This window comes from Temnothorax curvispinosus, unplaced genomic scaffold (assembly GCF_003070985.1).
Source record: "Temnothorax curvispinosus isolate PA1 unplaced genomic scaffold, ASM307098v1 QBEX01006268.1, whole genome shotgun sequence".
NCBI classification, from domain to species: domain Eukaryota; kingdom Metazoa; phylum Arthropoda; class Insecta; order Hymenoptera; family Formicidae; genus Temnothorax; species Temnothorax curvispinosus.
In genome coordinates this window covers 300,597-324,622 of record NW_020216048.1, presented here as the reverse complement: position 1 = coordinate 324,622, position 24,026 = coordinate 300,597, and the positions used below count along the sequence as shown (strand labels likewise).

The 24,026-nt window shown below is 47.0% G+C and overlaps 1 protein-coding gene across 3 annotated transcripts in view; it reads left to right on the top strand.

The window, feature by feature from the left end:
* LOC112455629 (dachshund homolog 2) overlaps positions 1 to 24,026 on the top strand; it is a 182,860-nt gene that overhangs the window by 100,903 nt on the left and 57,931 nt on the right. For all 3 annotated transcript variants that reach the window (XM_025017662.1, XM_025017659.1, XM_025017661.1), the window contains exons 5-7: positions 14,876 to 14,952; positions 16,600 to 16,770; positions 19,731 to 19,958. In XM_025017662.1, the coding sequence (XP_024873430.1) occupies positions 14,876 to 14,952; positions 16,600 to 16,770; positions 19,731 to 19,958 (476 nt within the window). The remainder of the gene's footprint in view (positions 1 to 14,875; positions 14,953 to 16,599; positions 16,771 to 19,730; positions 19,959 to 24,026) is intronic.

Sequence of the window (24,026 nt, the reverse complement as noted above, 5' to 3'; positions counted from 1 at the left end):
CCATAAAGTCGACCTCACCCTCGGTGGCGTGTCGTTTCTGCATTGAAAGAATGATCGAGTACCCCGCGCCGAAAGGGCGAGAGCGAGCGAATGCGCCCGGTCGACCACCACCATCAACCGGTGGCGTTTGAGTGTAACCGCGCGCAGCACTCGCTTATTCCAGTTTATTTTCAAGTAACCCTTCACATTGCGCTAATGTATTTCTTTTAAGCCGCCATTCACGCCGCCCGACATTTCAATCCGGTCCATTCAGCGTCCGCGTCCGCGTCCGCCCGCCCGTCTTTCCGTGAAACACACGACTGATCGATCTAACCAACACCGCGCGTCAATATTCACACGACTTAATCCATTCCGGCGAGTGACTCGTCATCTTTTTTTTCTTCCACCCCTCTTCTCGCCGCCTTTCCCTCGCTCTCCTTTACATATTTCCCATGCGTAGTCATTTTGCGATACAGTTGCCGCTTTCTTCGTTGATTAACCGTTGATAACGTGGATTAATAGGCGGAATAGATCATCCGTTTTATAAAGTAGGTAATTAGTAGTGATTGAACAATAACTAAAAATTTATTGATTATTCCATTCGATGAAGATTTTATTTATATGATTGTTTGAGGCAAGTAGAAATTTTACGGGTGTGCCATTGTGAAATATTTGGAATAGTGAACGGGAGAGAGAATTGAGAGAGGAAGAGAGAAAGAGCACGGTACTTATGTAGGGAGAGAGAGTTTGATCGAGAGATAAAAGTCCATTGCTGCGTTCGACGTTATAATAATCCAAACGTGTACGACACGCGGTGAAAAGGGGTTACACTGCATTCCTGTTCGTTTCGATGTCTATAACGCGCCGACAAAGGGGTCCACCGATCGCGCGTGGGTTCGTTTCGACCCTGTGGATCGCTAAATATTTCATTTCGCATCCCTCGAAACGTTTAATCTCGATTCAGGTATTGCGCGTATGTAGTTTTGCGCGATTCGCGCAGGTGACTACATAGGTGGGTCGCCGATTTGTTTTCAGTCTATATATTACTTAAGGTATATACACGAGAGAGAGAGAGAGTATCTTGTATTTTACGAGATTATTTTTTTACTGCAAAACAGAATACAGCAGACCGGATTGACCTCGATGACATTTACGATAACGCACGATAAGAATTTTTATTTCAGCAAAAATTTAAATTAATTAAAATTTTCGCCGTGCGAGAAAAAAAAATTTATTCAATATATGCCGATAAAATAACTTTTACCGCGACGAATATAAGTAACGAAGCGTAGATATATAGAAACGCGGTCATATTCCTGACTCTGATCGGACATCGAGGAGTTTCATTATTCGGGGCTGCGGTAGCTCCATCTTCCTCATCCCACCGCCCTATCTTCGTTTACATTTATGATTTAATATGATCGTCCATTGTTACGTCCCCTCCGGCTATACCGTCTCCCTTTCTTCCCGTACAAATATCTCGCTTTCTATCCTCGTTACCTATGTAATTTGAACGGGCTTTATTGTTGCTTCTTGCCAGAAGAATATCTACCATTTCCCCCTTTTCGGTTTCATCTCTGCCTTTCGTCTTCTTAACTCGTTATCTAGCATTCCCTTCTGCGTTTCTTGCAACCACGTGGGCCAATTTTGTTGTATATAATCGAAGATGCTTTTAAATAACACATTATTCTTCTATGAGGGAAAAAAAAGATTCTTTATGGAATAGAGAGTACAAATTCAAAATAACCCATGTTAATCACAGTTAAAGGAACGTAAATCGCAGTTAAATCGGCCGGCACGCGGCGGAATGACAGTGGCGTAACAAAGGCGGCACAAAGGGACGGTCGTGCGCGGCATATTAAATTCACACAGAATTCGACGAACTTTTCACCGGAGCATTATGGGTCGGCTATCTGGATGATGTAGCACCGAAGTTGGGAAGACTTTTCCGAGCCAAGCCTCCCCCCTGCCTCCCTTTCTCTCACTCTTCTTCTGCCGGTCATATCTTTCTTCTTATTTCTCTCTCTCTCTCTCGTGCGCGCGCGCGTGTACTTTTCCTTACTCTCCCTCTCTCTAGGCGCAGCTTCCAGGGTAGCAATCTTTTATTATTAGCGCAGGCTTTACCAGACAATGAAACGAAAGGAACGGAATATGATATTGTAGTACAGAGGCGCGTCGGAAAGGGAAGCTATTGTCGGTCTCTTTGAATTTTAAAGTCAACGATCGATACGGCTAGGGGGATGCGCCTTTAGCCATGTAGCCATATAAACCGCTTCAGTCCGCCTCCTGTCTCACCCTCCCGTTCCACCTACCCATCGTGTGCTCGTCCTTCGAAGGTCCCTTCACCGCCACCGGCTTAGTCCTGCTTCTGTTTATTCGGGATCACCCAATACGCGATGATTCCAAGCGAGAGAAACCACCTCTCGATTACGCTGTATTTTTCGCCGCGAAGGAGGTGTGTTTTCCATTCGCTCGTGTGCATTTTGCTCATTTCCTTTCGATTGCGAATCTAAGGAATAATGATAGTTCGCCTGCTATTTATGATAATCCGACGGAAGAAGTTTGCGCAACAAGTCGATGCAAATCGATGCAAATTAATAACGAGATATCGATATCCTGATTTATGTAGAAAGTAAATTGTCTAAGCCTGAGAAAGGAAACGCGCCAAGTGTCGATACTCCGACGGTAAGCGTATCTATTCGCGTGCGTGCACAACTAGTCCAGTCATTTGGTCGTAAAAGAAGAGGTTACCTGGAAAGTTTTCCGGGAGTTTTGAAAATTGGTAATTTTATATATTTCGATGTGTTCTTTCCGAATTTCAACTTTGCCACCTCGTATCTTTGCCGCTCGTGCCGCCATATTGGAAAAATGACGCCTAAAAGCAGTTTTTTGACAATATCTCCTTTCCGACTCATTCCACGATAAAAACATTGATATACAAAATAAAACTGGAGAAAATTTCCTACAATTTATGTAATAACCTTTTTTCCGTAAAATTAATAGTTTTGGCGTACGAGCGCTGTAAAGTGTAGTTCAACACGCGTTTTGGCTTAAAAACTCATTTCCACACTACCTTGAGGTAGACTAGGTAGAGTAAGCGGCGCGTTTTTTTTACCGTGGTATCCCCAGTAGGCCTAGTCCACATGCAATTCACTATTCTAAAATTTAGCGCATTCTTCTTCGCTTCGCTGTTCTTGATGGACCAGGTGTTGCGAGTTCATCGTCATTAGTACTGATCGAAACGTCACAGACCGAAATTTCTTTCACATCATCCGCGATGGGATTATCATTTTCATCGCAATCCTCTTCGTTCTTGATTTTATCATACGTTTGCTCGAAAATAGTCTCCGTTTCTTCTTCTTCGTCGCTATCTTGTGATGGAACTTGCGAGTTATCACAGGTACCACTACAATTCGTGCATATAACGGAGCACTAAATAAATAAATAAAAAAGATGTCAAAAAAGATGTCAAAAAGCCTGTGAATGCAGAAAGGCTGGGTTAAAGTGCTCAGTTATATGCACGAATTGTAGTGGTACCTGTGATAATTAACTCGCAAGTTCCATCACAAGATAGCGACGAAGAGGAAGAAACGGAGACTATTTTCGAGCAAACGTATGATGAAATCGAGAATAAAGAGGATTGCGATGAAACTGATAATCCCATCGCGGATGATGTGGAAGAAATTTCGGTCTGTGACGTTTCGATCAGTACTAATGACGATGAACTCGCAACACCTGGTCCATCAAGAACAGCGAAGCGAAGAAGAATGCGCTAAATTTTAGAATAGTGAATTGCATGTAGACTAGGCCTACTGGGGATACCACGGTAAAAAAAACGCGCCGCTTACTCTACCTCAAGGTGGTGTGGAAATGAGTTTTTAGGCCAAAACGCGTGTTGAACTACACTTTGCGGCGCTCGTATGCCAAAACTATTAATTTTACGAAAAAAAAGGTTATTACATAAATTGTAGGAAATTTTCTCTAGTTTTATTTTGTATATAAATGTTTTTATCGTGGAATGAGTCGGAAAGGAGATATTGTCAAAAAACTGCTTTTAGGCGCCATTTTTCCAATATAGCGGCGCGAGCGGCAAAGATACGAGGTGGCAAAGTTGAAATTCGGAAAGAGCACATCGAAATATATAAAATTACCAATTTTCAAAACTCCCGGAAAACTTTCCAGGTAAAACTACCAAATGACTGGACTAAACATCCTTCCCTCCCTGCGAGAACGGAGGTCGCCGTCACCAAATTGTCGGCGGACTAATGATAAATTGCGCCCTCGGCCCTGCGGAAACGCCCCACCCGTACGAGCACGGGCGCACGGGGAATCAAATTGCAATTTGTTATTTGTAATTCCGAGTGTCGCTTAATATACTCCCGGCGCTCCCACCTTCCCTTCGCTCGCTCGGATGGCGCGGAAGGGTTAGAAATTAAGCGTAGGTTGATGAGAAAACGCGAAGGTGCGAGGCGAAAGGGTGCGAGTGTCATCTTGTTTGGCGCTAATAAACGGTGATTAAGTGCGCATCTCCTTTATTTTTATTGTATCACGTGTATCACGAGAGCTAAATGTCGAACCTGAAACTGCAAATGACGCGTTATTTTATATGGAGCGAGGTTGTTACTTTTCGATTGTCTTCAATCTTTCTGCCGTTATCTTCCCACTTTCTCTGTCTCTCGAAACGATTTCCATCGAAGAATTGACATAGGGAGAGAATCGTCGGTTGAGTAGGCAAATATTCGATTTTGTCTATTCAATTTTCCAGAAAAATGATGCGGCCGCCATCCCGGGGCCCCCTCCGCCCTTTCAGCCAAATATTATCGCTGGAACTCGAATACGCGACGAGAGCGGGGGTCACGAAGGAAAAGAATAAGTTCGATCAGTCAGAGGGTGGCAGTTACCGTTTCGGTTATGGCTTTCGGAAGCGTCGTCGAATCCTATTCTTGCGCAAACCCGATAAGAGCCCTTTTACGCGTATATTTTCGCACACGCGTCGCCTGCACCTACGTACGTCGTTGTACGCATCCAGAAAGCGAGATGAGAATATCACGAACGGTTTACCATATCATCCATATATCAATCAATTCTGCTTCAGAGGGAAATTTTTTTTGTAAATTTAAAAATCTTTAAAATAGGATTAATATCAAATCGCAAAAGAAGGAAGTCGAATCGGTAATAATTAAAGTGGGTGCAGATTATAAAAAATGTGTCACGTGCAACCATGTGACACTGAAAACTGATCTCAGAGAAAGATACCGGTTTCAAACATTCGAAAGAGGATTCTCATCAATACAAATAAGAGCACTTTTCCGTTCCACATGTCTGGCTCGCGAGAACGAAAAGTCTGTCTCGTGTCGCGCGTGCGATCATCCCTCGCGCCCTGACTTTCGATTTTTTTCTCACGGTATATTTTTCTTGAATATACTCTGCCGGATACGCAGGGGGGCAAGGTACGGCGGGTTGGCTGGCGGCATCAGCGGCTGCGGCGAAGGGGGTCGGTATCCGTGAGTTTATTTGCGTTTTGCCTGCCGGCTGAGCATCGAGGCGTTCAGGAAAGCTGGGGAGCGATCGAACGGCGGAGACTTATCGCCGTCGAACGTCGAACAGAGAATCGCGCGCCATGCTACGACAGTCCCCTCCGCCGCGCGCCTGCATCTCGCCCGTTTTACTCGGGCCTCGGGGCGACGATACGAAAAGGGGTAAATCGGAATGGAATTATTTATGTGCGCGCACGTGGTTCTGATACACCGTCTAATCGATAGCGTGCGTTGAAAGTTTCGATGATCTCTCCGAAGAATCGACGCGCTTGTTCTCTCGATCTCCTGCGATTGAAATTTCTGCGGATTTCTTATTATACTCTTTTTCTTCTGCACAAATGATCGTCAGATATTGGATTCTTTTCGAAATAGGGGATTATTATAGTCTGCCGATACGTCGGCTCAGCAAACGTCCCTTATCAGCTTCTCTGTATATTGAAATGATGTAGCTTCGATGCCATTTCGTACGACGTAAATCCGAATAGCGGATAAGGCCTCACGAGGATATACAAGCCTTCGGACGTACAGTACTTTCCGAAGGGTATCGAAGAGTTTTTTTTCCTGTGCTACGAAACAGAGTCCTCCCGTTACTTTCGCGTGAAAGTGGCAGCGAAAGCAGTGGCGGGTTAGGGCACGTAAAAAAGTCCACGAGGGACTGGAATTGGGGTAAAAACGCCCCGGCGATTCGGCGCGGCGTGAAACCCCCGCAGATTGACTCTATCCGAAACCGCGATAAGCCCCATCACGCTCTATCTGCCTTTCTCTCTGCCCCTTCTCGCCCTTGCCGACCTCTGTCTATATGTATCTTTTTTTTTCTGTCGCCGTGAAGAAGAGAAGTCCCATAACGACCATCGATAGCCCTTAATCGAACGATTCGCGGAACCCCGGCTCTCCTATTGCTGGAAAGTGATTTTTATTTTCCACTGATTCTAATTTATATCGGCCTTTATGGGCGACGTTGGCAGGACGAGAACGCGTCGCGACGCACACGTATCCAAGATTGCAGTCTCATACACGGATTGCATGCGTGCGTGCGTCCGCAGTCGCGTTCAGACCGAGGGGTTGGCACGCGGTTATCTCTCCGTTACGCGTTGGCAGGCATATGCCCCCGATGCTGCTTTCCAATGGGGGTGGTACGAGACGCAGGACGCGCGCGGAGGCAGGGCGCGTGGGTCATAATTTTCAGATTTATGTACAAATGTTTCTCTCGCGCGCGTGGATCGGGTGCGGGGCGCGTTCCTCGTGGGGAAGATGCCTATCGTAAAGTTTCGCGGAGAATTGAAAAATGCTCTCGAGGCTTTTTCGCGCGGGCGATGATGGAACGCGGGGTGGATCAGCCGCGGCGAGAAAGCCGCCCTTCCACATCCGTGAAACGACGAGGGAGATGGAAGAAGGGTAGAGGAGGGGGGAAAAAACACGGCGGTCGCGAACCATGTATATTCCTCGACGTCGCGGCTGCTGCGCGCCTTTTTCCGATGCGCCTTAAATAATACGGGAAGAGAAACGGACGAATCGGGTAACGATCGTAGTTTCGCGATTGGCGTTCTCTCATTTCCACGGCTAGTATTTTACGAGAGACCGTAAAAGCGGCGAGTATAAAAAGCGGTTCGTTAAAATACAAATTGGCCGTGTTACGCGTTGCTTAAGCTACTCGTACGTACGGATCGCACGGATACACGCACGCGCGTACACGTACACATACCTTAGCGGCAACAACGAGGTACATTCCTCGAGAATCGGGCGGGTCCGTTTCATAATTCAGACCCTTTCTAGGCACCCCTACTTCGCATACCCCCGAACGTCATTTCTGATGTATGACGCATAGTACCGGTGCACTCAAAGTGCTATCTGTTAACGAGCTTCTCTACTCGGGGCTTGTCTTACGCATTACACTTTATTACGGAAACCTAATATCTTCTCCGCTGACGCTATCGCTCTGTCCAGTCGTTTGTACAGTACATTAAATATTAACAGGAGGTAGTGTTACGTAAGAATATTATTCGGTTATTCTGATTACTTTCTCTCATATCCCGTGGGTTCTCTTATACACAAACGTAGCCTTCCAAAAGTACAATTTATTTGTACTTATTAATCTTTGATGAGACGAATCATTTGGCGAATTTTAGGCCTTTTGTACTTTTAAGATTTTTACATTTTGTAAAAATCTCAATTAATTTACGATCATGCGTATAATATACTCGAAATCACGGCACGCCATGCGTGTGTGCGCATATCGCCGATCTCGTGAACAGGAGGTCTCAGAAGGTTGATTATAGATTTTCGAGTACACGCCAGTCGTTTTGTCGAGGCGCATAACATTAGCCGGGCTCCTTATCTCGCATGTAGGAGCACGTGTAAACGACCGGTCCGGCCGCTGCGTGCGTACACGCGAGGACGAATGGAACCGCGAGCGAAACGGCACGGCCGCTCAACGCGGAGCTTGCGTGGGTCGCGTTTAACGAAAGAGATAGCATCGTCTCGGTCCTTCTCCGCTTTACGCGCGTTCCGTCCTGCTATTTCCACTCTAACTGCCGTCCCGACGCTAACGGTTACGAGTACTCTCCGAACTCTCGCTAGACCGATGACAGAAAGATCGTCTTCCGCGTCATCCCGTTTAAGCGTTTGCTTCTCAAAAATTATCACCTCCTGCATTAACGTTCCTGTTCCCGCGTCGTCAACGTGTCATCGTGACATGCTGGTAACATACAATAACTAACATCAACGGTATTTGTATATTTTATTCGTTTACATTTCCCGTATCTAATGCGAAATAAATGAGTATTCAGTATTCTCACGAGAGACTACCGTGATGTTAAGTCCTCCCGGTAGAATCGTCCTCCTACGGAATGAATTAACAAGATTCTGTTCTCCCGGCCGAAATCCGAGGCGAAACGACCGGGCCGTCGAAACGGTCCGAGAGTCGTTTGACTAAACAGACGGTTATCTCGTCGCTTAATCAGCATTGTCTCCTTAGCACCCCCGGAACACGTAGGTTAGTATCCCACTGCCGGGAAGGAGGGAAAACGCGACGACGTCGAAGACGGTGCATGCGGCCCCCGAGGAAACAATTTAGCTCAATCAACATTTCTAGGCGAATCTCGGGCGTCGTCTAATTAAACCGCTGTCCCGCGCGAGGATAAAGTCGGAGGTTATCGCCGTCGTCGTATCTGATCCCCTCGGCCGGGCTTAATCCAACTGCGTTTCCACTTCGAGCCCGGAGCTCGGAAGTCGCGCGGGGGGTATGCACGTATATCGCGGGGTGTCGCTCGCGTGAATGTGAACGTATCCTTTTACATATATATGTATACATGGAGCGGATAGAGGAACTCGGGGAGAGTCTCATTTCCTGTCCGCGGGGGTCTCGCAAGGGATACATAATTAGCCCGGTTCGTCGGAACGAAAGGAGGGGCCATCGCCGCCGCCGCTGCCGCCGCCAATCTTCCGCTCCTCTTCCTTTCACGGAGAGATGCTGTGTTCATCGATTTCTCGAAATAACGCCGACTCTGGTCGGAATCATATCCAGCCAACGCGGCTTTGTGCATCGTGAATCAATGTCATTGTTGCGACTCCGACCCACTCTTATTTCGAGCCACTCCGAATGATCAGGCCAATTTTGGAGGATCATGGAAGATCGAGAAAACAAGAATGGATCCTCGCCAAGTTATGAAAGCGGCGTGATTTCCGCCGTGAAAACCATCTCGGAATTGTGTGCAGACGTCAAAGTCAATCGCGAGACGCGCGCTGGTAAATTAATCTCAATCGTCGGCGGGCCTTGTGTCATTTATCATGACTCGTTACGAGCAGAAAGGCGCGAGGGCGAATACACGCGGATTGATATGGAGTTAGCTACGGTAGCCTGTGTACGATTGCGTCGTGACCGCCGCTCGAATCTATCAGTCAAAACGACGAGGGTCTGGAGAAGTGAGAACTAATTTAAAAAATGCAGAGGGGCACTTGGAATGTGAGCGACGTGAAAAAAAATGTACCGAGTGTCGCGCATCATTTTTTTTTTTATTTTAACGTAATAAAGATGTTTTTAACTGGGTGTTTCTGCGATCGTGTAGCGTACGTGCGTCGCTACGCATTCTTGAAAGTATAGCGTAGAGTGCAGTACGTCAGTCACTTGATACTATATCCGGCACGAAAATGCCGATATGATGTTTATGGATTTTGCGATAGCGCTGCTCTTGTTGCCGAATACCGGCGATTATTTTCCGATAGACAAATTCCAAAGCCGGAAGTGTTTATTAGAGATACATTCAGCGTTTATTCAATACCGCTGGCATACTACACGAATATCGGTACGGATGCTATTGTTGAGGATCGGACGCGTGTTTACGGAAAAAAAATTTTTTCTTGTTTTGGGTCAAGGAATCCGTCGAAACTTTTCGCGATGAATACATAACGGTTGTTTACAAACGAGAAAAAAAAGATGAATATTAATCGCGCATTTGCGACGATATGGAATTTAAATTTACACGGTTATACCATGCCCTCAAAAACGTAACAGTAATTTTCTATGAGATTTAGCTTTGAAATAGAACCAAAGAAAATCAGAAATTAATGTCAGAGAGTCAAACGTCTTACTTCAGCTACCCTATTGATGTCCGTGGAATGTCAGGCATCCACTGATTGAATTCGAGGAAAGAGCTTTCCACGGGTTGCGCATGGGTTGATAAATGTTGTCCGTCTCTCGCGATATGCCGGATAATATCTGTAAGGATCTGACGGAGAACACAGAGGATAGGACGCGCCCCGGCCCTTTTTGCCGGGGCGACGACGGCATCGTTTGTAATTCGAGTCCATCGCTCTGCGATTCGCCCTTCGCGCGAAGGAACCGGAGTTTCGACGCTTGTACCACGTCAACGGGGAATCTCCCAAAATAATTTATGGTCTCGCCGCATTCTCGAATTAAGTCTCCCATTTTTTTTCTCTTCCTCGCCCTTACGTTTGTTTGAATTAGATCGCGTTCTCGCTAAATTGACACGCGCATCGCGAGCCCGAAGTTCTTTCTCTAACAATGAGTCATAATTGAATAATTTAACGGAGTTCGGACTTCGATGCCGTTTGTTCGGTTGTAATTTGCACGATTTATGGTCTCGCCGTATTTTCGAATTAAGTCTTCCATTATTTTCTTCTGTACCCTTACGTTTGTTTGAATTAGATCGCGAGCTCGAAATTCTTTCTCTGATTCATATAATTGAATAATTTAACAGAGATTAGGCTTATTAGATATGTCTTTTGTTCGGTTGTAATTTACACGATTATTAACATCAACACTTCAGAAAATACTGTCTTGCAACGGGAAGAAGTCCCTTTCAAGATCGCGTTGCGTCTGCAACGAGGACACTCGTTACGAGAGTCCGCGTGAACCCCTTTCGCCTCGAATGTCACGGTCCTAAGGGTGGAATTTTCACTCCCGGACTCGCAGAAGCGCGCACTCTGGATCATGTTACGACCCTTCTCGCAGATCCAGGTCGTTTATTATTTCGACTCGGTCGAAATATCTACGAGGAAGCGACCCTTGAGATATGTACGCGCGCGGAGAAAACGTTTTGCCTTCCTACGAAATTAATTTTACGTACAGAATTAACAAACGATTACGAAGTCTCTCACATCGAGTCGGTGGTATCATCTGGTGTACTTTTTAATCTGGCCAACTGGTTTAATTCCGATACTGCGAATTATTTCAACGCACCTCCTGAGAATTTATCGTATGCAAAGTAGACTGAAATTTTTTGACGGCGATTAAAATTTTCATTTCAATCAACGTCACTAAAATATTTTCGTCTCGTTCGCCAGGTAGTTATGAATGTAATAGTGTGTCGATCGGTATTACGACGTTCGGGGCTTCCCGTTACTCGATAACGGGATAAACACGCGGATAATTGGGGATTCGCGATTTAGGGTAAAAAAAAATGTTTACACGCCGCGACATGCGACGACGCGTCGTTATAAAAATTCATTGGCGTATGTGAATGCTGGAACGCCGATGGCACGTGCATCGTTTATTAAAAAAGCTGTTGGACGGCCGCCCCGGATCGAAGAGCGCGCGGGGACATACCTTCGCCATTTTATAGAGGCCCTTTGTCGTGCCGAAATTACAATTGCTATCGTCATTATCGGATGCGTTATGCGCACGATGCGTTTGGTGGACGTGGAAATCCCTCCCCATTGTTTGTCGCGCGTCCCGTTTTGATCGAAACCGTCAAAGCGGCCGAAAAAACATACGTCTCCCCGGAATGCCGATCGGAAAAATATGACCGAGAGGCGGGATCCAGGGGGGGCAGGGGGGCAGGGGGGCAGGGGGAGGAGAGAGGAAGGCGCATTATCGGATTGCTTCCACGCGTTGCTCCGTGCGTTATATTCGCTAGACGGTGAGTGATTTCCGCCACGAGGCGATCCGCGAGTGCGATCCGATTTCGCGAAATGATCTAGAAATCCTCCGGTGGCCTCGCTCTCTCGTCCTTCGGAAATCTCGCCGCCTCTTAATGAACTCCTGCTGTTCGTGGCGGCCGTTTCTGAACGGCCGGGATAGGGAATCCCCGCGGAGTTCATCATTACCGACTCAAAATTAAAGCTAAAGATACAGAAGGGTGCGCGCTTTCGTTTTCGGCGCGGCTTATTAGTTTCGCGGCACGCAAAAGCGTGGGTGAGCCCGAGGGCACGACTCACAAGAGTACTGCCTCCCGGCCGCGATTATTTATCAACAAATTAATAATCGCGACGACGCACAACCGAATTTAATATAAACGTTCGGCTGCAACCCCTTCCCTCGGCTAACGAGGTTGTAATTTCGACTGGTGAATACGGCGCGCCTCGTTATTCCTCGTCGAGAAAACGGTTCTTCTTCGCGTACGAGGCAACTCGCGCGCCCGTCCCTGAGGTAGGGCCACGATCACTAATTATTTGCGTATCGTAGAGATCCGTGAGCGTAGGAGCCGTATTACGCGCGTATAATGAAACCCGTATTAACGTATTCGCGCACGCGAATACGCGGGGCGTACGTACACGCGGACGCCACGGCGTCGTAACCGTAGACGTGTAGACACGGAGAGCGCCGCGACGTCGAACGTAATATTCGACTAATTACAAATTTAATAACCTCGGTTCGTTGCCGGTTATTGCCAGGCCGCGACGTCTAAATGAATCGACTCCGCGCTGCTCTCGCGCGTCTCTTCCCCCCATTCGTTCTTTTGCCTTTTTCCTGACGTTCTCCTCCCCCCCATTTGCCATTTCGCTTCTGCAGATTATCGACGATTTCGTCGTTGAAAAAAAGTAGAAGACAGATCATGAGAAAAGAACAAGACCAAGTTTACCGCCGGTTACCTCTGTGTCTTAATGGACTCGTATTACCAATTAAAATTTAATTATCATCTGAAATTAATTTATTATAATATTCGAACGTCCAACAGGCGCGGCGGTGTCTTGTCGAGCCATTATTATGCTCAATGGAACTTCTCATCCTTTTTTCCCCCCTTTTCTGTTACTTTTATATTACGGTTAGATTTTTGTAATATCCGCGTTGGCCATTTCAATCATAAGGACGAAATGCTCTTTTCTCGTTTTTTTCTAGTCAGGGAATCTTTACATTTTGCGGCCTGCGAGGTGCGCACATAAAGGCTCTCTCCGTTTCCCTTAACACTGCCGTAACTTATCGCTCGTAGACACAGTATTTCTCTCCGGCTCTTTGAAAGCATTTTCTCATTAAAAAATTAAGGGTAGGGAGGGAACCGGAGGCAAGCGGGGGGCGAAAAGGAGCGAAGCGGTTGCAGAGGGACGAGTGGGAGTGATGGAGGGTGAGGGGGACCGAGTTCGCGGTGCAGAAACGAAGCGTGGGTCTGAGACAGGAGGGTTTTGTGGCGAGCAAGGGGACCGGGGGTGGACGGAGGGGTCGGTAAGTGCTCTGCGGCTCCCAGATGCGCCCAATATTATGTTTAATGATATTAACTTCTTACTTAATGGTCCGCGGTTCGATTCGAGGTGCGAAAGAGTCGCCCCCTCCCCCTCTTCCGAACCGCAGCTCTGAACCGAAGCTGGAAAAAGTATATACCTTGGGGAATAATTTGGCGAGTTGAGTACGAGAAGAGTGAAAAAAAATAGAAGAAGCAAGAGGCGCGTGGGAAAGAGAGAGAAAGAAAAGGGAGAGGAGACTGCAGGGAGGGAGGGAGAGAGAAAGAGAGAGAAAATGAGAAAAGAGAAACGGATACAGTACGTGCGGTGAAAGAATCTAATCACTTGGGAAACACGTTTACTTGCCTCTCTCTTCCTCTTTCTCTCTTTCTCTCTTGAATTCTTGCAAAATAAATCCGCGACTACGATGACCTCCGCCATAAACTTCGTGATAAAAGCCGCGGTATTGGTGAGCGCGTTCCCCTTTTTCTGCGGCAATGCTGCCGAGGGTCGCTCTCTCGCCCTCAACTCTTTACGCGCGATTAAAGAATCTGTCCCTTGGCCAAAGTGGTTGTACTACGGAACTTTTTGTCACTCGAAAATTATTTCCTCTTTGCTGCGAGATAATATTATCTCGACGAAGCAATAATCTCATTAATTAGGTTGCTTCTTCGCAACGGTGTTAATAATTTTTTATCGTTCTATCAACCGCGACCTGTGATGAATCGGCCAACAAGGATCAATTACGCCTTTCGTGGTTGAAGGAACAACGTTAAAATGTAATTTTGTACGAAGCTTTTATCTTTCTCGTTTCCCGCGGCTTTACGATGAGAACTACCCGATTCCGCTCGCTTCTTAATGCGAACCGCAACATCGAAGACAGAAATCTTAACGGTTCTGGATAAGCCATGATGGAACCCGAGGGCACGAGTGCCAAACAATATAAAGCTAAGATTAAAAGTTTCTTGTGACACGAGAGCGGAAAAACGCGCTGCCGCATTAACGAGCGACGACCTCGTAAACTAGGATGCCCGAGGATATCGAAATAAAATTTAAAAAAAGGAAGCGCGGAATCTCTCATCCCCCTTTTTGGAAATTTGTTTTTCGCTCATTCACAGGTTCCGCTCGAAGAATATATCTTTGAATAAATTTGATTAATTTATCGTTGGCGACATAAAGCATGATTTTTCTTCGTGACGTTTTCGTGGTAGGTTAAATAAATGCGAGATGCGTGTCGCGGCGGACAAGGCGATTAAGGACGATAATGCGCGGTGTACAGTGATACGACCGTCGCGTCGCGGTGTGAGACCAGTACTTATCTTCCTACGCGGATCCCTTGCCCAACGACTAGAATAATTATTTAATTAATACCCTACGTAGCGGCGGAGTCCACCTCCACGCTCGGTCGATTTAAATCCCCCAGATTAATACGAAACCTTTCTTTTCTCTCTTCTTCTTTGTTACAGGCTCCGCGAGGAGAGGGGCGACGCCGAGAGAGCGCTGGCTTTGGACCACAAACCCAGGGATCTCAGCTCGCACAATGGTAAGGCTACATCAAGCAAATAGTATGCATGCTCGATATTCCGAGTTTAATCATATATATTATATATAACTCTAAAAAATAATAGATCATATATAAATATATAAAGACTATAGTGATACGCTCAGTTTGTTAGCAACTTACAATTTAACTGTTAGCTTAATGATTCGCAATTAATATACATCCCACTTGTATAATATATACAAATATTGACTTACAATAAATTAATTAAGCAGTATTGATAAATCTAAAATGTTTTTATTTGATATGCAATGTAAAAAAAATTTTTATTTCGAAAGTATGCCGTGAGTTATGCCGTGTCGTAGGCATTATAGTTTCTAATACCATTTCTCGTATTCCTACCTGCCTGCCATAGCGCCTGTCATATGGATTAAGTATGTAACGCGAGATCCTTAATCGTCAGAGTTCCCCCAGGGAACACGGTCGATCGATGCGGACTCGAAGTCAAGCGGCGCAGAAAGATTTTTGACCGCGACACGGCGCGGCGGTCCGAAAATCCGAGCGTATTCGTTCTTTTCTGTATTTCTACCTTTTCGTTCTTCCCTTCTGGGTCCGTGTGTGTCCGCGAGGCGGCCGAACGACGAGCGTCCCGGACGTTTAGGATCCCGGAGATTAAGTCCAATATCGGGTTACGTCCTGGTCCGCGGCCCTACATCTCCTTCTGATTCCCCATAATATTATAATCCGTCTGATGGAACTCTTTATCTTCCGCGACGGGCCCACCTTCGCCCAGGACACATTTCGACTTCTACCTACTTTTCGCATTTTTCGACCTGTCAAATAATGTCCATACACACGCGTGCAAAAATCGATCGTATTTGTGTATTTTAATGTACACGCATAAATTAGATTTTTGAGATTAAAGTCACATTTCACGCGAGAGAGGATCTCGATTGCCGTTGATTTCGATTGGGACTCTCAGCCTTCAACGGCGGCCGGCGTGTAGAAGTCAATTTAACGTAAAAGATGTACGATTCATTAGATCGCGCCGGGGAAGAGCCGAGAAAACCGCGACCCTTCTCTTTCAACGGCCAACGAGATACATAGTGCTCCGGGCGCGTACGTGTGTGAACGGCCGAGACGCACTGTGGTCCTCTACCATCGCGCTATACATACGAGTATCCGTTCCGAGTACTCGTGAGATCACGAGTGGCCCGAAGCAATGCGTCAGCGCCGACGACCGTTGCCCAAACAGTATCTATCTATGTCAGGATTAAAATACTGGGATATCAAATACGCGCGCGGGCGCGCTTAGACGGCCGGAGCAAGGAAAAAGGGATGCGGAAAGAGAAAGAGGCGGTCACATCGGGGAGGGTTGGCGGGGGAGATTCGGAGAGTGGATAGTCCGCTTGTTCTCGTCTAAACGGGAGATGCGCGGCGGTAAATAAAATCCATCAACTTGTCAGTCCGGTCAATGGACGCGCTTCTCGTTCTTCGTAACCGAACGTTCTCCGGGAAAGATTGACGCCGCTTTCCAGCGTTATCGCGCCAAGTGGATACACGGTTGCGATATCAATCCGACTCTGATATACATCGCATACAGGATAGATATACCTTTACGTGCTCGATAGGCATGCGAATGTAAATTATATTTTTAATTGATTTTTCGCAATGTTTGTGCGTTTTCAGGCTCCTCCAACGGTCACAGCCCGGTTCTAAATCTCTCCAAAACGGCGGGAAGCGGAAGCGTGGGCGAGCAGTCCGGAAGCGAGGCAGGCGCGTCGCATCGTTCTCAAGACGACGAGGAGGAGGACGACAATCTGTCGGAGGACCTCGAAGACGACAATGAAAAGGACGAAGGTATGTTGAAGTATTTTGAGTGTGCTAGGCGGTTCAACCGCAAGCGACAGGAAAGAGATCTGCGAGTTGTCACACATTTATATCTCTGACAAAGCAATCGGTTTGAAAGAGATCATTCATGCCTGGCAATCAATTAAAACCGCATAAAATGCATTCTTTCGCTGTTAACGTTCGACGAATATTAAAAGGACAATTTTGATGAGCGAGAGAGAGAAAGAAAGAGAGAGAGAGTGATAGAGAGGGACGAGGGGGGAGAGAAAGGATTCATGCTCGTGAAATAATTATATCGATTTTGCCGGACACGCCGCGTTTAAAGACGAGTTCTTCTAGACGACTGGCGGGTCAGGGCCTCTCATCCATCATCTCTACCGAGAGAGCGCGAGGGACGCTTCGGGATTCGTCTTCCATCGCGCTCTGACAAACGCACCGCAGCGGTTGCCAAGTCACAGTGTAGATTCAACGTTTTTAATTGTCTCCAGTTTGAATAAAATAATAATATTTCGTTAAAATATTAAATACAATTATTGCTTTTCAACTAATTTGTGGAACGTGTCGTGTGCCTCGCGATATCGAATGGGCTTGTTCCTTTATCGGCGAATTATCTTCAAGCCGCGCGGTTTCCATGTAAGAAGCATCACTGTCGGGGCAAAGCGATCATTAGACTCGTATCTTTGGTATTTAGTTTCATTTTTCTAATGAAAGATGGATCGAGAGATCGAATCTCCGTCTGATCTTTGTATACCGGTATCCTTCCCTGCCTTGTTCTGGCGCTCCGGATTCACCGAAGCGTCATAATCGTTTTGATTTCTAATCTACTCGACCATTGTCGCGTCGGCATGTTAATTGGCCGGTCCAATTAATGGGGCCAGAGGGCCGCTCGTAAAGTCGCGTCCCACCACGTGGGATCGATTTTGCGTTACGAATGCGTTTCTTCTACGAAAAAAGAAAAGAAGAGAGATGCGTTTGATCATCTCGCGTTGTCTTAATTAATTTCGTTTCTTTCGGGCTGCGATTTAATGCCAAGCATCGGGGTCGAGTCGTTAGGAGAAAGCGCGCCTCGCGCGGTCACGAGTGATTTACGGGCGAATCGAGACACGGCAGTCTCGACGGGGGCGACGATACCGGACCGTATAAGAATTCACGGAAATCATAAGATTATCCACCATTCGGTCTTCGCACTGCTAGAGGCTGGCTGGAAAACATCGGGGACTGCCGCGCGCCCGCAAAATTAGGGGATCCCGCGTGTACCCCCGAATTAGTGGGCCCGTAAATTCCACGAAATACGCGAGTTAGACGTATAAATTCCGGGTGCGGGTCGTGTACGACGAGAAGGGGGGGCGGGTAGGATCAAATCCGTGTCTCGCAGCGTGTCGTATGCAATACATGGGTACACCTTACTCACCGATGCTCGCGGGTGATCGAAGTAGAACCACGTCGAACGCCCGTGGGAGTGTACACGCTCGTGGAATGCAGTTCTGATTTAATGAGACGCGCCACTATCTCTCGTTCTCGTTCTCGGAATCTGATTCACCGCGATTCGTCGTCGATTTCGCATCCACCGATCGTCTAAATCCTCTTCAATCATTTCGTTTATCTCGTCTTCGATTATCGTGTTCATTCGCTTTATCGAGAACGGTTTCTTTTTCAAGTCAGATTACACTGACTATAAATGCATATATTGGATAACTTGCATTCTTCTCGCGCTCTCGTCGAGAGATTCGAAGGGTGAAGAGCGAATTCACGCGTCGCGAAAAGATTTCGAGGAGGGCGATGACTTTCGTCCTGATAATTGTAATGGCTCGCGGTAGAAAGATATAGGCGCACGGAATAACGTCGAGAGGAGAAAAGAGAAAAGAAACGCGATTTTAGGAGAGCGAAGGATCGAAAGGAAAGAAGAGGCGATGCGTTTCCCTATCAAAAGGTGCCGGCACCGAAGGTGCGCTGAGCATTAAAGCGACCAATGGCAATAAGTAACCGATTGCCGAGTGGCGTTGTAGGTGCGCGTAGATAATTAAAAGACGATACAATAAACTACATATCGTTGGCCGTAAAGCAGCCGGGCTGCTAAAGCCCACGGTGTGGGCCGGTACCACGAGCGATCACTTAAGCCTGGAACCCACGCAGACATCTTGTCTCACCGCCACTCTCCGGGACCCTACGGCAATAACCATAAGGCATCCTTTATTCCGACGATCCCGCTGGATCCTTTTCGCTGATCTTTGGAGAACGATGACCACGTGCGCGGCCGGCCTTTCTATAGCGCGACAAAATATCACATGTGTGTCAATACGTTTTGAATAGAAGTGTTTCCAAGAAGTGTCTCAACCTGGGGTGGTCCAGTTTGATTCACCTAAAGAGGCGGATAATATAATATTGACGATTGAATGCAGCGTTTCGAATTTGAAATTGGTTTTGAAAATTTTTAGCGGTATTTTTTGAAAGATATATAATATTAACTTTACACGAACAATCACATCAGCGCGGCAAATTATATTGCTAGGTCATCGATAACGATACTTCGTTTCTCCCTCCGATATTTCACAGCGAGATGATGAACAGCCAGTCGGTCAAGACGCGACTAATCGTCCGAGGAACGCCGTGTAGTGTTTAATCCGTGAATTTAATTCGCCTGCGTTGACGTTAAATCAAAAAGTGGCGAAGGGTAACAAGTAGTCGTCGCGAGATTACGACTTCGAGACACGCACGCTGTATAAGTCTTGGGGCCTGCTCCTCGTACTTCGAACGTTGTTCGACGTTCGTTACGGCGAATTTATCATTGACGTTTTGCTCCCGACAACGTTCTGGTCGAGGAGGAATCTTTACGCGAAATGAGCTCCGCGCATTATAGAATAGACGGCATTTATTTATCGCCGTAGAGTGTGTTTCTCGGAGCCGTTCTTCCGTCTCGTCGTCTCAAGGATTCCTCAGGAGACGACGTAATGTGAAAATTTCACTTTCAGATTTGTCGGACGTGCCGGAGAATCTGCCGTTGCCAGCGCCGGGCTCGGAAAGTCCTCCCCAGGCCCTGAACTACTCGCAGATAGCCTCGGCGGCGGTCGCCGTATCTCAGAGCGCCCAGGACCCCTCGGTCTCGAGTACGGAGACCCTGCTGAGGAATATCCAGGGCTTGCTCAAGGTCGCGGCCGACAACGCGAGGCAGCAGGAGAGGCAAATCAACTACGAGAAAGGTCAGTGGCAGGGCTTTCTTAAGACACTTGAGGGCGCTCTCCACAATTTCATTATCTTCCAGCTCTCCCAGAACCACATTAAGAGGCATTAGTCCCTGTCCCGTGGACGAGACCCGCCACTCCTCCCCCCTCCTCCTCCTCGTGCCTCTCTCTTCCGTTCTTTATCCAGCCTCATCTACCGCGTCGCCTCCCTCTCACGCTTCAATCTTTGCGCTTGACTTGCTTGTACCGCGTTAAGACCATGGATACGTGAAATGAGAATGATAATAGTCGGGGAGAGCTGGACATCCGAAAGTAAAGACCTGTAGCGTGAAGGCGCGTGATGACGAGTATCGTATATACAAATAATATTATACATCTTGCTTTTTATCTTAATGTTAATTTTTAACGTACACCTCGATACTATTTATTGACGCTTTTCTTTTTGCGCAAAGTGTTTCAATCTGTGCGTTGACGTGCGCATAGAGCATAGGATATTTATAACGTATTATTATTACGAAATTTTCTTAAATCGATACATTGAGCAATTCTTCGAGCGATGACGACGCAAGATAATGATTCACGGAAATATTTTGCGCAAGAAGCAGCGTGAGCTTCCCCGGTGAGACATCGCTCGCAAAAAACGTCATCTCCGGCGTGTTAGGATTAAATTTAAGTGTCACCATTGCCGTAGCTGTAGCCGTGGATAGAGTTTGTACCGTAGATTGGTTACGATGAATGTAGGCAAGACCCATTAAGAAAGAGTCGGCGCGGCGCGAGATGACGTGCAGCATACGACTTCTTTCTCATTAACGCGCGTGATAAATCGGCCGGCGTTATTATTAAATATGTTCGTCGCGAGATCTCGGAACGCCGGACGAGAAGAGAAAAGAAAAAAAAGAGGAAAGAAAGGGGTCGGCGCACGGAATCGTTTCTCACGGTGTCGAAGTTGCTTCGGGACTGAGGCGAACTTAACTTAACGACATAACAGACATCTCGATGTAAATCGTCACAAGCCGTTTATTCGATATCGATCGAGTGTCGTCGCGATTTGATTGCAGCGACGATTGGCAGGGAATCGCGTTACGATGGAAACGATGATAACGCGTAAGTGGCACAATATATGTACGCATGTATTTCTATATTAATATGCTATCAATGCGTAAGTAAATGAGTTGCCATTGTAGTCGTTAGTTGTTACTGATAGTATGTGATAGTTGTATTATCGAAGGTATATATTGTTAACTTGCGAACTGTAACTGTAAGGGATTTCATGAATATCTCGTGGATGAAATTGTGGAGAATGTACGAATAAAAAGCGCTACGTAAAACGACACGCAACGTCAAGTTGATTTCAGCCGAGCGATCGCAGTTCTTCGGCGTAATATTGGTGAATCACGTAATGAAAAAAAAAAAGAAAAAAAGAACACGATTATATTCCCATACGAAATCCAGTTCTTGGAGCCATCATCCAATTTCGCTCGTAAACTGTCATCGATCGGCTATACATCCGCTTCTATTTTAACAACATGCCACCATCGATTATTATCAAAGTACTCGCGTCACAGATTTGACGTCGGTTTATCTGTCCAATTTGGAATCCAGGACATAAACGTCGTCTAGAGTACAATAGTCATATTGCAAGAGATCGTACTTGACGTTTCTCATCGGGTATATTTTTCTTCTAAAATTATAACGTTATTAAGCGACGCTTCATGTCAGATACGAGATCAAACTGCCACATTTAGCGCCAAATGTAGTCTCGGCGCGCATTATCGGCGATTCTCAGATCGGCTTGGAAAGACTGACCGACGAGGACGTATCGCAATCCTCAGCGGGACGGGCGGGCTCTCGACGTACGAGCGTCCCTTATCTACGTTTTCGCAGGTTTTAAGTGGTGGATGCCCATAAACGCGCCGATCCGATATCCAACCGCGTCGGGGCCGGAGTCGCGCGTCCCAGCGGCGCGTTTAATAAATTCCAAGCGAAACGTAACCCCGGGACTTTAATTACCCATTAGCCGATACAAAGTGTCATTTTCAGAGCCGTTAACTAATGCGTTTTGCCGGCCTTAACGTTAGGAATGCCGGGCATCGCGACCTCGGCGGCGGCAGCGGCGGTGCTTAAGCAGCTCCCCGCGGTTGCATGTGCCCGCCGACTCGCAGGAGAGGCGGTTAGATCCTCGAAGCTGGGGAGATCCGATAAAAAGAAATCGACGACGCTCCCATGGCCGATGCCCCCTCGTCGCGCTCCCTCGCCCAACGTCGCCACTCTCACCGTTCACCGCCACCCTCGCGACACACGGCGACTTAACGAACAGTTCTCGACGACCGTGCCTTCCTCGCTGCGAAGTGCACGAGCACGATCCACTTGTATAATTCGTGCTTTCCTTTCGGCGTTCTCGACTACATCCCGCTAACGATATCGCCAATGTGGGTTTCCGTTAAACGCGAGCGATGCAACGCCGGAACATGTCGTGCTAACGAGCGAAAGAATATAGTACATGCAATATATTTTTTTAGTTTCTTTTTTAATATAGATATTATTAATGTCGATTTGGTAAAGATCTTTCAACTTATTCTTTGTCATGCATTGTGCTTTCGTATCGGTAGTCCGTGATTCATTCATCATGCTATGAGTGATCGATATCGCGATCGAGAGGTCGGTCTCTTTTCCAATCCACAACTCCTTGGTCGACCCAGTAAGCGCGTGGATTTTAATAAGAAGAGACACGTTCGGTCGAGCGGTCGAGAAGCAGACTCGCGGGCACCGGACACGTGAACGCTAACGAGTTCATTTGGCGCGCGTTGCGACGTTAAGCTCGGAATGCGCGGCGGTTATTGCTGGTCAGCTTAACAGATTCTGCGCGCGCGTTCGACGCGAAGATCTCCATGCAGCGCGAGTCGATCGACAAGCCGGGAAAGAGGGAGGAGGAGGTGGAAGATAAAGGGTGCTGTTGCGGTATAGAGAAAGGAAAGAAAAAAAGAAGAGCGGCGGCAGTCAACGACGACGACGGCAACGACTACGACAACGACGAGGGCGGCAGGAGCGGGGCAGGGCCGTGAGGGAAGTAGTCGGAAAGAGAGTAAGAGAGGCCCGATTTAATACTCGAACGAGCCAGCAGCTCGTTTTACACCAGATGGTTTTACATACGGCCACTATCGTGTTACGAACCTTCAGCCATGGGTGCATCCGTATCTCCGTCGGCACGAGATCCGAGCGCCTTCGTACGTGCGTCTCTCGCGCACACGCACGCGGATGCACACGCGTACCGCGCCTTGGCCCGTCGGTTTTAAGCCAATCCGGACCGGGAGATGCCTTCGATGTGGAATATTATCGATATTATTCGTCTTTGTCAGCCTCTCACGCGACCGCTCGTACCGTAAGGGGATTGAGGGTTCGTTCGTCGTTGCAGTCCTAAAAAGAGCGAGACGCGAGACGCGAGAGTCGTGATGTTCTCGCAGGCACGTCGAAGATCTGGAAGCTTTATTTCTTTATTTATCCTCTCTTACGTCGCGGCTCGGGTTTCGTAAACGCGCTAATACATCGTGAGACGTAACGTAGATTTTATTATTAAAAAGATGCTAAGCTCTCGAATTTGTTGTACATTAGGCAATATTTAAGACAGAATACAAGGATAGAATCAGAAATGCTTGAAAGCGATCGAGAACAGCTAAATTTTTCTAGCGACTGATCAAGAAGTATCTTATAGATTTTAATGATATTTAATATTTTTCTTCGCGATTTTTTCAATCAAATTTTCGAATTTTTTATTACGGCTGTAATCCAGTCTGTCAATAGACGTAAGCTAGGAGACTCGCGAAACGTTTTCTCGCGCGGCTTAGCGCGTTGTTTTCCCTTCAAATAAAAAAGAAACTGCGACGTGAGGTCCTACCCGAAAAAAGAAATAATTTTAACGATCCCGCCTTCTTTTTACCAAGGACGCGCGATATTCTCATTTATCGTTCAAATATTTGCTCGTTACGCATGAGGCGCGCACGCATCCCGACAACCAAGAAGGAGCGTTTCGAGAAAAAGAGGCGACCATCTCTCTCTCTCTCGTTGTCGCCGGTAAGTTACATGCCGCAC